Source organism: Podarcis cretensis (genome assembly GCF_951804945.1).
Source record: "Podarcis cretensis genome assembly, chromosome: 9".
Taxonomy (NCBI): domain Eukaryota; kingdom Metazoa; phylum Chordata; class Lepidosauria; order Squamata; family Lacertidae; genus Podarcis; species Podarcis cretensis.
The window spans coordinates 12083062-12097743 of NC_137178.1; the positions used below are offsets into that span (position 1 = coordinate 12083062).

The window sequence follows — 14682 nt, forward strand, 5'->3', positions numbered from 1 at the left end:
TACACTGAAAAGGGTGATACGTGCTAATTTCTCACAAAAAAATGAGAAGAATGGTGTCTGTGTATTTTACTTTATATAATGCAACATAATAGAGAAGGCAGTTTTTTCTAGATTGCATGGTGCCCAATTAGTTTTAGGACCTGGCAGATGAAAACAAGAGGCTTGCTGGATCTTGTTTGAGCATTCGGTTTCCCATAGTAGGCAGTATATGCCTTCAGGAAGCCCACAAGCAGAATATGGACGACAGCAGCTGTTTCACGTTGTTCTCCAGCAACTAATTTTAAGGCATAGTTTTACCCCCCTGCCTACCACAAAAAACTGGTTGTGTGGTACCTGTCTGTCCATAGAAACAATGAAAACTGCACTACAAAATCTATTTGATTCACTTTTATTCTACTTTGCTAAATCTAGGCTTCTTTCTTGCTGCTAATCTTTTAATCTGCTGTAATCAACAGGGTATATGCTTGAACCAGATCAAGAACAGAGACCTGATATCTTTCAAGTTTCTTACTTTGCCTTTAAACTTGCCAAAAAGGACTGTCCAATATCCAATATCAATGTAAGTAGATCTTACATAATGCTAATATTTTTAAGGTTAGCAAAAGGAATAGCACTAGCTTTTTGACTTTTTTAAAAAATGGGAACTCCTTCCCCGCCATACAAAGTGGCTCTAAATTTAGTAACTTCAGATAATTTTTCAAAACATTGCCTTCATGGTAATTCAGAAAAACACACTGTGCCTGCTTTGAAAAGTAAATGACATTAACCTATGGATTTTTTCCCATATCAATTGCAATAGAAAATTGTTGGATGGTCTGGGCACTTTCTCTTTTTTGAGCTTTCCTCTTGGAGATGTCAGGATTGTTAATTCAGTCAGTTAATGCAGTTGGGTTGGTTGGCTCCCCCCAAAAATGTATTCAGAATTCAAGGACACAGTAAAGCAGAATGCTGCTATAGACACAGTTTAGCCTACTGCATGATGAACTCTGCAGGTGCAGCAAAGCTTTTGAATTCATTCTACTCATTCCCACAAAAAAATCCCAGTAGTCCTTTTGCTCCTAGGTGACATAGAAAGCTTCTGAAACTAAAGGGAGTTGCAAAAGCCTTGGTCTTTAAGCTTAATTAAGATTCCAGACTATAGTTTGTATTTCTTGGCATACCAGTGCCAGCTTTTTACTAAGTAGACATCAAAAATATTATTTATTTACTTACTATTATTTAGTAAATTTATATACTGCCCTTCATCCAAAGATCACAGGGCAGTGTGCAACATAAAAACACAAAACCTGTAACATAATAATAAAATGTATCACCCTTCCAAAACATTTAAAATATCATATTCTTCCATAATTAAGGAATTCATTATGAAACCACCTCTAAATTTTAAAATGGTGGCTGCAGGGAATGTAGCTTTCTCTCCCCGCCCCCGCCCCCTGGCAAAGCATTAATCACTCCCTGGACCCACCTGGACCCCTGTAGGATATTCAATTCTGTCTCTCCCCACTGCATAATTTACCATTTTGCCTCTTCCCAACAGTAAGCCAGTGTTTCAAGGCCACTGAGCATTCTCAGTTCTCACACTGTTTTGGGGTACCCTCTTGGATTTTTTAAATGTTTTTTGTACTTCCACAAACCCTGGGGGTTTCTCCTTGTTCATGAATGACAATGTGCTGGGTATAAAAGGACTGGCTGTCAGAGAATTGAGCTCGACATTGATAGATATAAAGGTAAAGGTAAAGGTACCCCTGCCCGTACGGGCCAGTCTTGACAGACTCTGGGGTTGTGCGCCCATCTCACTTAAGAGGCCGGGGGCCAGCGCTGTCCGGAGACACTTCCGGGTCACGTGGCCAGCGTGACATCGCTGCTCTGGCGAGCCAGAGCCGCACACGGAAACGCCGTTTACCTTCCCGCTGGTAAGCGGTCCCTATTTATCTACTTGCACCCGGAGGTGCTTTCGAACTGCTAGGTTGGCAGGCGCTGGGACCGAGCAGCGGGAGCGCACCCCGCCGCAGGGATTTGAACCACCGACCTTTCGATCGGCAAGCCCTAGGCGCTGAGGCTTTTAACCCACAGCGCCACCTGCGTCCCATATTGATAGATATAATTATTTGCTAATGGTGCTACTTATTTTGGAACTTGCTCCTTATTTTACTTTTAGAAGTCTAATAACGTGGTTAATTTATTTCCCCAAGAATTCTCCTCTCCCTTCAACTCTTCCTGAGCCCCTGACAGCTAGTGAGGCTGCTGCTAAGAAAAGCCAAATAAAAGCTCGGTGAGTATGGCAGTTTTATGCACCTTTTGCACAAAAACATTGCACCTTAATATGGTAAAATCTATTTTTCCTCCCCTAACAAAAATTGTTTGAAAACATTTTTCCTTTTTCAGACATTGTTAAGCCTTGCTTGTTAGGTTGTCTTTTGTTGCTGTGCTGCTGTAGACTAGTACCAAAATACAGTGGTGCCCCGCAAGACGAACGCCTTGCAAGACGGAAAACCTGCTAGACGAAAGGGTTTTCTGTTTTGGAGGCGCTTCGCAAAACGAATTTCCCTATGGGCTTGCTTCGCAAGACGAAAATGTCTTGCGAGTTCCTGCGGGGGTTTTTTCCTCCCCCCCCCTTTTCCTAAGCCGCTAAGCCGCTTATCAGCTGATCCACTGATAAGCCACTTAACAGCTGATCGCTAAAAGCCGCTAAACCGCTAATAGCACTAATCCGCTAAGCTGTCAATGGGCTTGCTTCGCAAGACGAAAAAACCGCTATACGAAGAGCCTCACGGAACGGATTAATTTCGTCTTGCGAGGCACCACTGTATAAAGGATAACTGAATTCAGGAATAATCTCAAAGTATTCAAGACCAGCCATGCACATACATAGTCACAAATAAAAAGTGATACCTAATGTTGGCTAGCAAGTATTCTTATTATATTTAGAAGAGAATATAAATACAAGGCAAATACATAAACTCACCAGAATAGTAGTGGAAAAATACTGGCTAGATTGGTGTGATTGTTGAGGTTGAATGTCATCCGCAAACTTCTCAAAATTACAGGTGTATGAGGGGATCATAATAGTGGGTGGGAGTCAACTAACTTTTACACATAGTAGACACATTGAACCTAATTTAGCTCTATTCCGTGAGTCTACTCAGAGTAAAATTTAGTTGAAAATGACCCAGTGTTTCTGCTTTTCCACTGTGCTCTGTCCTCCCCAAACAGCTTGGGATCAATCTTTGCTATGAGCCAGACAGGAGGAAAAGTTGATGATAATAATGGTGCTTCTGAAATGGGTCCCCCTAAACAACAACAACAACAACAACAACAACAAAAGATATGATTAAGTATTATCACCATCATCCATATGATGCCTGGGTTCCCACCCACAAAAAACATTTGAAACAATGCCTGCTGTAGGGCATGCAGCAAAGACAGGAAAGGGTTTCCATATCCTCCCTCCTCCCCAAAATCAACTAAGGCCCCTCTCAAGCAGCTTCCCTTCTCCATGTGCATGTAGGCAATAAGCTACAGCAGCAATGGGAAGATTTGCATGTTTCTTCACACACCACATTTTCAAAAAGTGATTTAAGCATCTACCTGCTCCACATGCTCAGCAGGCAACAAAACAAGTGACATGCAGTTCCTTTGTTTCTTCCTTTACCCCAGTACACACATTCTTTAAAAGCCTCTCAAATAGCTGCCTGGCTTAGTCATGCTGGCCACATGACCCGGAAGCTGTACGCTGGCTCCCTCGGCCAATAAAGCGAGATGAGCGCCGCAACCCCAGAGTCGTCCACGACTGGACCTAATGGTCAGGGGTCCCTTTACTTTTATTTAAATAGCTAGTGGATCCATTGACCAGGAAATGGTTTCTGCACATGTTGCATCATAACTCTTTTTCTTGGAGGACTAGAGACATTTTTGAAATGGAAAAATGCTTTTGTGGGCACTGATGGGGGCCACCAGTGCAAGTGGTGAATTGATTATTCCCACTACAAGAGAATGGAGATTGTGACAGTATGAGGTACACACACACACGCCCTTCTTAATCTACTTGAACAAAACGTGCTTGCACAGGTCTACAGTAGTAAAACGCACAACTTTGATCACACATTGCACAAGAAGAGTGAGAAGTTGCACAAATTCATAATATTACTGTCTCTACATCTAATGTGGTTTCAACAAAGAACTGCTTTCAATGACTCATTTACCTGTTCTCAGTGGAATATTGCTTTGCAGAAAGGGGAAAACTGAGATGGATCTTAAATTGCTCCTCCGTTCACATAAGGGAGGGAGCAGTTTCTGTCTACTTCAATCCACCTCCTCCCTACACAATGTCCCGCAGCATTCGGAAGGGTCTCTCAACCTTCAGCGCAAACGTGTGTGTGTATGTGCACTTGCAGGGATCTGCAGAGGGAAGCGGAAATTAATGAAAGTGAATTCCATTTCTAGAAGGAAAGTTAGGATTCAAGTCATTGGAGTGTAGTAATTCAGTTAACACTGGTTAAGAGCTGTTTTGAATCAGCTCTTAGCCAGTGTTAACCAAATTACTAAATCATGACTGACTGAACTCTGTGAAAACTTTAGTCCAATGATAGAGTTATTACTGAAGAAACCTTATAAATTACTTTATGTAATGATTGCAGACTGATCCAGTTTCAGAGATCTGTGAGTGCAACAGAAGTCTCAAGTCAACACTGAGCTATTGACTACCTGAAATAAGTTTGGCACTCTAAATCCCTCATGTGTTAGTTATGTATTGCAGTCAAATAACTTGTGCTGGTTATGGGCTGTGTGTGCAAAGAGGAAGGCAGGAGACATTGAGGAAAGTGGCAGATTGAGCAGAAGCTGAGACTGGAATGAAATGAGAGGGAAATTCATTAGAGTACTTGATTTTGTGGATAGCAGTATTTTCATACTTGAGTGTATACTTGTTAGTTAAATTTACTGAATACACACCATAAAGATGTGTTGAATGGCACATGGAAGAATGCTGAATCAAGCTGTTGCTTCCTGGAAAGGAGAATATTTTTCAAGACCCTTCTTATGGTAATTGTGCACATTGAGAGAATATATGGAAAGTTATTTTTGTATAAATGACAGTGCAGAAGATATGCTTCTAATCTTAACTATACCCTTCTTTTTGAAGTTCAGAAATTTCTAGAATCTCTTTCATTCTAGAATAACAGATGCCATTGGACCAACAGAAACCTCAATAGCACCACGACAAAGACCAAAGGCCAATACAAGCACTGCCACTTCTAGTGTACTAACAATTCAGAGCTCAGCAACACCAGTCAAAGTGCCAGTCCCTAGTGATTTCAACAATGGACAAAAAGGTAACTCTTCATACTAATGGAGTGGATTTGAGTGAAAAGCATTATTAAGTTTGGAGATTAGATAGCACCTTTTTGCAAAGCCTTTGTGAATCCTTTTGACAACTATTTTGTTTTGATTCCTGTATATCTACAATTATGAGTTCCTCCTTTGCTTAATTGCCCAGTTGCATCATGGTATGAGAAGAGTTGCTACACAAAGTTGTGGTGACATACTGCTTTGGAAAACTCAGTGCATGGTCCTTCTGACAGGTAGCCTATTCATTCATGAAAATGAACACTGGGATTGATGCACCTTTTTAAGGAGATATGTTAAATTGCAAATGGTTGTATTTGCATATTGTTGTGGTGCTGAAATTTCAGCTTAACAAGGCCAGAATAACTGGAGACTTAACTCCAGAGTTACAGCTGAGATTTGTCCCTATGAGACAGATTCACGGGCGGGGTGTGTGTGCCTTAAATGACTTAACTAAAGAAATACTTGCAAAGCATTCTGTAGAGGAATACAGTACAAAGTTAATGGGTTTCTGTGGTGGTTTTATCTTGGAATAGAGAAGTTAAATGTGTAATTTACTACGAAGCTTTCCGTGTTCAGACTTTAAAAATGCATTGAACAGATAATGTGCATTGAAAATATCCTAGGAGCCTCAAAATCTGGAAATAGCCAAGAGAGTATGTTGTCCCAGGGAACTAATCAGGCCCCACAGCAAAATAGAGTACTGCAACAACTACAGCAAGGTGACTGGAGGCTACAGCAGTTGCATCATCATCACCACCACCAGCAGCAGCAGCAACAACAATTGATTCAGGATGCATACATGCATCAGGTACCAATGTGTTTTGGCTGTAGTACAAACCAGTTTTCAGGTTTGCCTCTTCCGTTATCAGTACAACTTTATAAATATAACTTGCTAAGATTCAGTTGATGGTTGTGCTCACTTTGCCACTGGAGAGAAGAATTTCCTTCCCGTGTCAGACTAGTTACTTTGGGTGTTCAACTTCATTTGTAGCTTGGCTAGATTACATTTCTGGAGCTATTTGTTCTGCAAGTACCCTTCTATTACACGTTTCTGCTTATGGCATGCTGATCTGGTTTATATTGGACACTGGGTGGGAAGAAGTGAGGATAAGAAGTTGGAACAGTATGGTCCAGCTCTGTTTACTTGTCTGACTTTTTCCTCTCTTACATAAAATTAAGCATTTACAGTAAAAATACTACAAAGTGCAGCATCTCAAAGTGCTGCACATGCCCCAAGGACAATTATTTGTGTAAAATCACTTGATCAGCTGGTATTCATGACTGATAAGAATTTGTCCCTTTCTAAAACAGTATCAACAAGCAATGCAACAGCACATGATTCAACAGCAGCTTTTGATGCGCTCTGCTTACCAGCAGCAACCTTCCCCATCCTATCCAGCCATGGTAAGTTAACCTTTGAATACAAAATTCTGTTTACTTTGATTACTGATAAATATTACTACACAGATAAAGAAGGGTAATAATTAGCCACTTAAAAATTGACTACCTTAAATAGCATGACTCTGTTGATGGCATATTTTCTTAACTACAGTCGCTGCTTTTTACAGAAACTGAAGGAGGTATCTCTTACTCTACAACAGCAAAAACTAACTCTCACTCCAGTGGTTCTTAACTTGTGCGCTGGTACCATTCAGTCTCACTTATTGCCTCTGAACCATTGACTTACAAATAACTTGGTAATTGTGTGGTACAGACATGGTACAAACCAGGCACAGACATTGTAGGTAACAAGGGTATTGGTTTGTTTGTTTGTTACAAGATTATTAAATGGTACTGCATCTTTAAATGAGTATAGGGTTTGTTAATGTTACTGGTATTTTAAATACCAGCAGTTTATATTCAACTAAGGTAGCTTTCAAGAAACAGCTACCCTGTTTAGCCAAATTGTCCTTTTATTCTCTTCACCCCAGTTAATCTCACCAATACTTTAATGGAGGACTCCCCTAGAAGTCTGTTTTTCTATCCCTTAGGTTTGTCTTTTTGTATTGTCCTGGAAATCTTCCCTCTAGTACTCCTACTAGTAACCAGAGTGCATCTTTTTAAGCTACTTCCCACTTCTTCCCTCAGCACTGCAAACTGGCGTGGAATCTACACACATTTAAAAACCATTCTGAAAATGCTTTTTTAAAAAGCATTTTACAAATACAGTACATGGAATTTTCCATAAGGCTCACCATTGCCATCTAGTGTCACAATTGTATATTGCACTTAAAATGTTTTATTTGCAGCTGTATAGCTGAGTCCAGGTTCTCCGTTCGTCTCCTCAGCCTTAAGCCTGGTGATTTCAGCTATCTCTAGCAAGTCTTCAGCCACTAATCCACTCTACCTACCCTTTGGGTTCTCTTTCTTTCCCAGTCTTCTTCCTCTGCTGTCTTCTGGCTGATTCCACAAACACCAATCACCTACAACTACAACTACAACTAGCCGGCTTCTTATAACTGCTGGCCAGCCTCTAGCCATATATACCCTCCAGTCCAGCCCCAGCCTGTCTAACTGAAAATTCTGAATAGTCACCCACCCACCAATCAAAATTGTATACTGCCTATCCTTCTTTTGTACACTGAGAGTTCTAATCCACAGCTGTAAATTAAGGCTTCAGCCAACAGGCAAACGTAACTGTCACTGGATCAGATCATCTTCGCACCTCAAATACATTACAGTATAAATGTCTGAACACATTCCACAATACTTGTTGAAACATAATTCAAAGTAACAGTTTTTCTTCACTGAAACATTGGTGCTTACTGAGCAAAGCAATGAAGGGTGTATAGTACAGATAACATATTTATTGTTACTGGAGGATCCTCTGTGTTACATTTTATTTTTCATGTAATTTTTTGCTTATGAAACAACAGGCATCTACCAACAAAATGCATGCCTTATGAAATGTTTTAACTATGGAAGCAAGAGTTTCATTTCAGGAAAAATGAATAAATCAAAGATCTTGAAGATCTTGAGTAAAACACTCACATATTTATTTGAGTCCATTCCTTGCTTAAGACTGTACCTTGGAAATAATACCATTAATTTTAGTGCTTCCAAAATGGACTTGATAGCTATAATATATAGTTACTTAAGTGAAGAACAAATTCCCCTTGCGTTGAATACTGGGATACAAGTATTCTTGCCCATATTCATAAACAAACAAACAAAACTATTTTGGCCATGTTGCCTCAATGTCACGTTGAATTGAAATATTTTACTGTGCTTGCACCAGGTGCAAGTATAGTCGTATTTCATGTTTAGCATAATATAAAATCAAATGGATGTCAAATGCTTAGTTACTTATGTCACACTTGTCAACTGATCTCACTCTTCCAAGTAATTCATTTTAATTTAATCGAGGGACCTAGGGAGCAATCCTATGTTTCCTTGGAGAAGTGCTCTAGGCTGTTGTGGAGCTACCTCTTCAGTCATTGAGTCTGTGGTTGAGGTCCACCATGATGGTCAGAGGCCCACCCTGAGGATGAGGTAGGCAGAAATGGAAGTGCTCTGAGGGGGTATCCAAAGCTCCCATCTCAGGAGGGTCTCCATGTCAGCCACACTGCCCACACCTTCTGCTCTGGCTGCTGCAATCCTGGTGTGATTTAGAAAGTGGCAGTTCCTCCACCACAGACTCCCCACCACTAACCTCAGTAGAATGGCTCTGTTGATGCCATTGTTTAGTGTCAGTAATGGTAAGTACATCTGTGTTGTTGATTCAATTTAGCTTTGATAATGTAGTTAAAGGTTATGTTTCTGCACACCATGAAGTTTAATTGTTTGTTGAAGGTACCATGATTTTCTGAAGCTTCACATTTTCTCCCTCTTTCTTTGAGGTGCAGCAGTACCAACAAGCTCTCCTACATCAACAAGCCCTTGTGAAGCAGTTGCAACCTCCGAAACATTCTCCTGAATTTCTTGCCTCTCCTCAGGAGTTCTCACCAGCCTTAATACCCCATTCTAAATCCTTTCCAACTCATGTTGGTGCAGCGTTGGACACACCTTATACTACAAACAGGCAAGCCCCCTCAGTTGATGTTTGTAATGAGTACAAAGACATGCTGTATGATAGCCCTCCCCAATCTGATGCTTAGAATGCTGATCTGATTTCTGTGGGACACCATAATTGTTCATTATAGAATAATCATTACAGAATAAAATACCTTTTCCTCGTAATTACAAAAGTGATTCATTTAATGTATTTTAAATTCTATTATCACCACAAGTAATTTTCTCAAATCAATTTTTACAGGTCATCTGCCGCTGATGCTGAGTCTGTTTCCAGCTATCCAAAACAGAACGTCAGTAACCCTCCTGATATGTCTGGCTGGAACCCGTTCGGAGAAGACAATTTTTCCAAGCTAACAGAGGAGGAGCTGTTGGACAGGGAATTTGACCTTCTGAGATCAAGTAAGGGACGCTTGAAGGCTTATTTCGCTTCACAGTAAATAAGAGCTCTTTAGGTTCAGCCGGCAGTGCCAAAGACTGTTCTGTTCCAGGGTCACACAGTCTTGTTGTAGAAAACATTCTGAGCGTTTGAGGACAGAACTAGGCCCGCTGTGTGTCTTGTCCTTCTGTCACAAAAATGTGTGCAATAGAAATTAATTGTTTAGCATTTGTATTAATACAAAGAATGTTAAGGTCATCTCTTGAATACTTACTTTTCTTGAGTGTGAAATTCAGAAACGGAAAATAATGGGATGTACAACAATGCAGAACACCAGTCAGCTGCTTGCATTGCTTCACTTTGCAGTTGTTCCCTTGCACACTAGAACAGAAGTTTTTTGTCAGTCTGGAATGCTTTTTGGAAATGACTGAAAGAGGGGAAATGACCTAGTACATTATGTTAATGTTTTGTAATGTCTTTTGAGTGGCTTAATGTAAGGGCTGCTTTATTGTTTGGACACAATAGTTGAATAAACTCTCTTAAAAGTAAAAAAGCTAATGTGTTTACTTGCAATCACTTGCACCTCTGCTTGTTTTCTTCATACATAATTTTCACAGAAATGAGTTATGGAGAAGGTATAAGGTACAGGGCAAGATAGAGATTCTGAATTTTTCAGAAAACAAATCACTCCACACGTAAATGACACTTACAGTATATGAAATCGGTGATGCATTCTGGTGTCCTAAGTTTGAAAGTAACACTAGTTTGAAAGACTTGTAATTCAGTCATAAAGTCATGGTTTATTCTGAGTACAAGCCTTGAGGATCCCTTGCAATTTATTAGGGAAGGGAATTATTTGGACTGGGGAGGGGGACAAGGTTTTATATTTTGATTTTGTTCTGTGAACCACCCTGAGACCTCTAGGTATAGGGTGGTATATAAATTCAATAATGATGATGATGATGATGATGATAATAAGAAGAAGTCATTATGTAGCATGCAGACAAAGAAATGTTGATTTTTCTGCTATGTTAGTATTTTCTAATGTTTTTTCACATAAAGCATTAAAAAGTCAGAAAGGCATTTTCACATCATATTTGGAGCCAGAGGAAATGAAGTTTCCAGTCCTCAATGCAACCATTCTGTGGGCAGTAGTTTTGAAAATCAGGCTTATTTTGGTAGGCATATTAAAAATATGATTGGGGATCTTTCACATTTGCATTGAAAGTCTGCGGATAAGCTGACTAGAGCTGATCCTTTCAGTGTCTCAATAGTGAGTTTGAAGACTTGGCCGTTCTCAACTGTCATTTGCCTCATTTTGCCATATTGTGCTTGACATCCTGATTACGTTTTGACATCTGACGTTGCCATATATTCTTTACGTAACTAAAATATACTAAAGAAGAAAGTATAGAAGTCTTGACAGCCCTCAGTTTTGCAAGAATGTTCTTTATTTAGCTGAACCGTTACTGGATCAAAAAAGAAGTGGACAAATCATATATTCACAGTGTTTTCTATTGCATGCTGAGAATTTTTATCTTGTAGAACTGGAAGGCTGTGTGAGTGAGAGGCTTTCGAGTGTCCTTTGGAGTTGTTAGATGAACAGCATGTCCAAACCCCAAGTATTAACGAAACAACATTTACACTGTGGGAGAAAACTTCAACAAAAGTGTAGTACTGATTTGTATGTATCAGATAAAATGTCACAAGTTTCCTTGTTTCTGATGAACTACCGTTATATCTGGAATTGTAGTTTCCCCACTAAATTAATAGAAGATTCTCTCTAATTATTGTTTATGCCATAATAACTTTTGTATGCTTCACTGTTAGTAGTTGTTTTGGATCCCGGTCAATAAACAGAATGTTATTTAAAATGGAGCTACTAGAACTACTTCAGCCTTTTTGCTGCACCGTATGTACTCAATAATACAGTCTAAATGAACTAAGTAACGTGGAAGTGAGACAAATCAGGATCAGTGTTGGCAAATTAGAAAAAAACCTCCAGTTTCTGTTTTGCCCCCTAGTTTTAGTGATCTGAGAGGAAGAAGAAGGATACATTTTAATTGTGGTTTGACTAGTGTACACAATTATTTAACACTAGAACAAATACTGTTCTTCATAGTGTGAAGAAGTCACGCATAATAGCCTTGAAATGTACATTACTTAAATATTTCTTCATGAACTTTCTGTATTTAGTCTGTCCTCCCCACCCCTTTCTGGTGGTCACACTTGAATCAGGTCTAAGACAACACACCAATCTTCTACTGTGGCTTTTTTAGTGTTTGCATAGAACATGAACCTTTATAAAAGCCTCAGTTGACCAAATTACTTTTATATAATTAGCAACGCAGCATAATAAGCTGACTGAATGTTTCAATCAATCCTGTTTGTAAGTTGCGCTTGTGTATTCCAAAAATGATAATTAGTTATGCTCTTCAAAAAGCATTTTGATATGTATGTAGAAGAGAAACTGTCCTGTATCAAAAATTGGTTGGCTGTTGAGTTTCTTTCTCTTGTAAAAGAAAGAATACAAAACATGAGGAAATTGAAGCACCTTTTTGCTTTGCCAGAACATGGCTTTGCTGTCCACATATTTAAATAATTGCTTAAGGAATATTTTTCATTCACTGTGTTTTTTTAAAAAAGGTTGAACATACAACCTTACCTGTATTGTCTCTTACAATGTTACAATTCTAATTAAAAATATTTACATTTTGTTGTCTTCGTTCATCACTACATGACCTTGGCTCTGTGAATACTCAACATCTATATTTCATTCACAAATAGTAAAGATTCCTAGACAGTTGGGGCATGTACAAGGAAAAGTGCACTAGCTCTAAAGTTGCTTTTTCAATTTTTATACTGTTGTCTAATTATTTTTATGTGACAGTTTTGATGCAAGTAGCTGAAACTATCTTTAATGACCATGGCTTGAATTCAGATTTGCTTGCATAGGTGGCAGTTTCCCTCTCTGTCCCCCACCATGTATCCTTCTGAAAAGTAGCCTCTGTGGGTTTGGGGGATCCTTCAGAATAACATGGGATGGGACCTGGCAGACTGCAGTGTGCAATTTGTCAAAATTGGGAAAAGGTGCTCAGAAGTGGCATGGGGGTGGGCCCTGGAGGTTGTGGTGTAGGGGAGGGAGCAGGAAATGCCACTGTGTGAACTACTCTACTTCTGCAAGTCCAGTTTCAAGCCAATATGATCTGAATCAGAATTGGAAACTTGTTTAGCATGCTAAGACGCTTTTTTCGAATTGCTAATTACGGATTTTTTTCAGAGGGATATTTGAAAAATACATGGGCTGGAATCTAAACACTGACTTGGGTATGCTCAAACACTTGCACGTTTCTCATAGTTTACGTTGAACAGCAGACTAGAACTAAGAGAAGAGCTGCAGCAACAAAAAGGCAAATCCTCTGATTCAAGGAAAAGTACAGAATTTTAACCTCACAGACTTTTGAGCAATTTTGATTGTTCTTCTTTTCTTTTCTTTGCTAAATGTCTGTTGGTTCTCTGCGGGCTGCTCCATATTTGTGTGATGGAAACCTTGCTGGAAGTGGTGGTACAACTTGCTATTTCACCTTACTAGCTGGGTTGCAGGAAGTTGATGAGTCTTGAGTCAGACATTGTTTTTATAAGACTTGTTTGTTTTTTTAATAGTGTGGCCTAACATGAGTCTTTAGGTCAGGGCTACCCATATTACCATTTTAGGAATTTATAGACAAACCCCACTGAAACTATTGAAACATGGACGTGCATAATTCCCCTTCTATTTCTGTGGGTCTTTCAATAAGAGTCTTGGGATGTTGTGCCCATGAATTTTTTCAAGAGCTGGTAATAAGATACATCTGTTTATTTTCAGCTGGCATAAAAACTGCCATTTTTATTTTACTTTTTTGTTCTGTTTTCGTTTTTATCCTTGCAGATAGGCTCGTGGAGAGGAGAACTTCCTCAGATAAGAATGTGGAGCCACATTCTGTTCCACAGAACCACCCTCCAGAAGATCCCTTTGGTTCTGTACCTTTCATTTCTCACCCAGGCAAGTTACATAATGTAACATCACTGCTTTTCATTTAAATATCTCTTGATAGTGCATTAGGTTCATTCTTGAAATCAGTACTTGCTTCAGTAGCTTTCCTATTCCTGCTGCTTACCTAACCCAGAACATGCCTGATAACTAACACCAGATACTGAATTTTAGAAGACTTTCCCCCGCTATTAAACTTACTGGAATGCTCATTGCAGTGTTAATCCTTACAGTATTTCTGTATTTTCATATTTCTACTGCATATTCACGATATTCAACAGCTGATCAACTGCACAAGCTCTGTGCTGCATAATTCAGAAATGTATTTTAAAGTGTCTCAGCATATTGGGAAGATCCTATTAAGTGATACACATGCCGTTCACAGTTAGTTGAAACTTGCTGGACTCTTGCCCTTATTTCTATACTTAATTGGAGTCCAGAAATAAAGATTCATCAGTGCCTACTGAACTCTAGGTGAAGAGACTCTCATGTATTCAAATAGATTTTTGGGTTTTTTAGGGAGGTGGCAAAATCACCCTTAGCTGTACCAGTCTTCCTATCTAGGACGAACCTTGATTTTTTGTGTTTTGCTAGAATTTAGTTGCATTTCACTTAAATTAGTTTTATCTCTTAACTGGTTGAGGTTTGTTGGGTGACAGCTGTTGGTCACACTCAACTGAAAGTGGTTTTAAGTCCATTGAGTATGTCTTGGATGTCACCCTTTCGATTTGTTTCTGTATCACAAAATCTCAATTAAAATCAAACCAACATAACAAACTCAAAGCAAAGTACATTAAGAAGTACAAATGAGTCACCTGACACTGATGGGTCATCAGTGCCTTGTTCCATTTTGTCCTGGTTCTTCCTGGATTCCTAAGCTCTTATATCACTATTCCATCAAACGCTAAAAACTTTC

The 14682-nt window shown here is 39.3% G+C and overlaps 1 protein-coding gene across 4 annotated transcripts in view; it reads left to right on the forward strand.

Annotated features, from left to right (window-relative positions):
* Positions 1–14682, forward strand: part of BMP2K (BMP2 inducible kinase) — a 44611-nt gene that overhangs the window by 20817 nt on the left and 9112 nt on the right. For 2 of the 4 annotated variants that reach the window (XM_079990735.1, XM_079990738.1), the window contains exons 8-15: positions 456–559; positions 2193–2272; positions 5173–5330; positions 5970–6154; positions 6658–6750; positions 9186–9367; positions 9602–9759; positions 13665–13778. In XM_079990735.1, the coding sequence (XP_079846861.1) occupies positions 456–559; positions 2193–2272; positions 5173–5330; positions 5970–6154; positions 6658–6750; positions 9186–9367; positions 9602–9759; positions 13665–13778 (1074 nt within the window). The remainder of the gene's footprint in view (positions 1–455; positions 560–2192; positions 2273–5172; positions 5331–5969; positions 6155–6657; positions 6751–9185; positions 9368–9601; positions 9760–13664; positions 13779–14682) is intronic. The other 2 variants (XM_079990737.1, XM_079990736.1) reach the window with 2 other exon arrangements.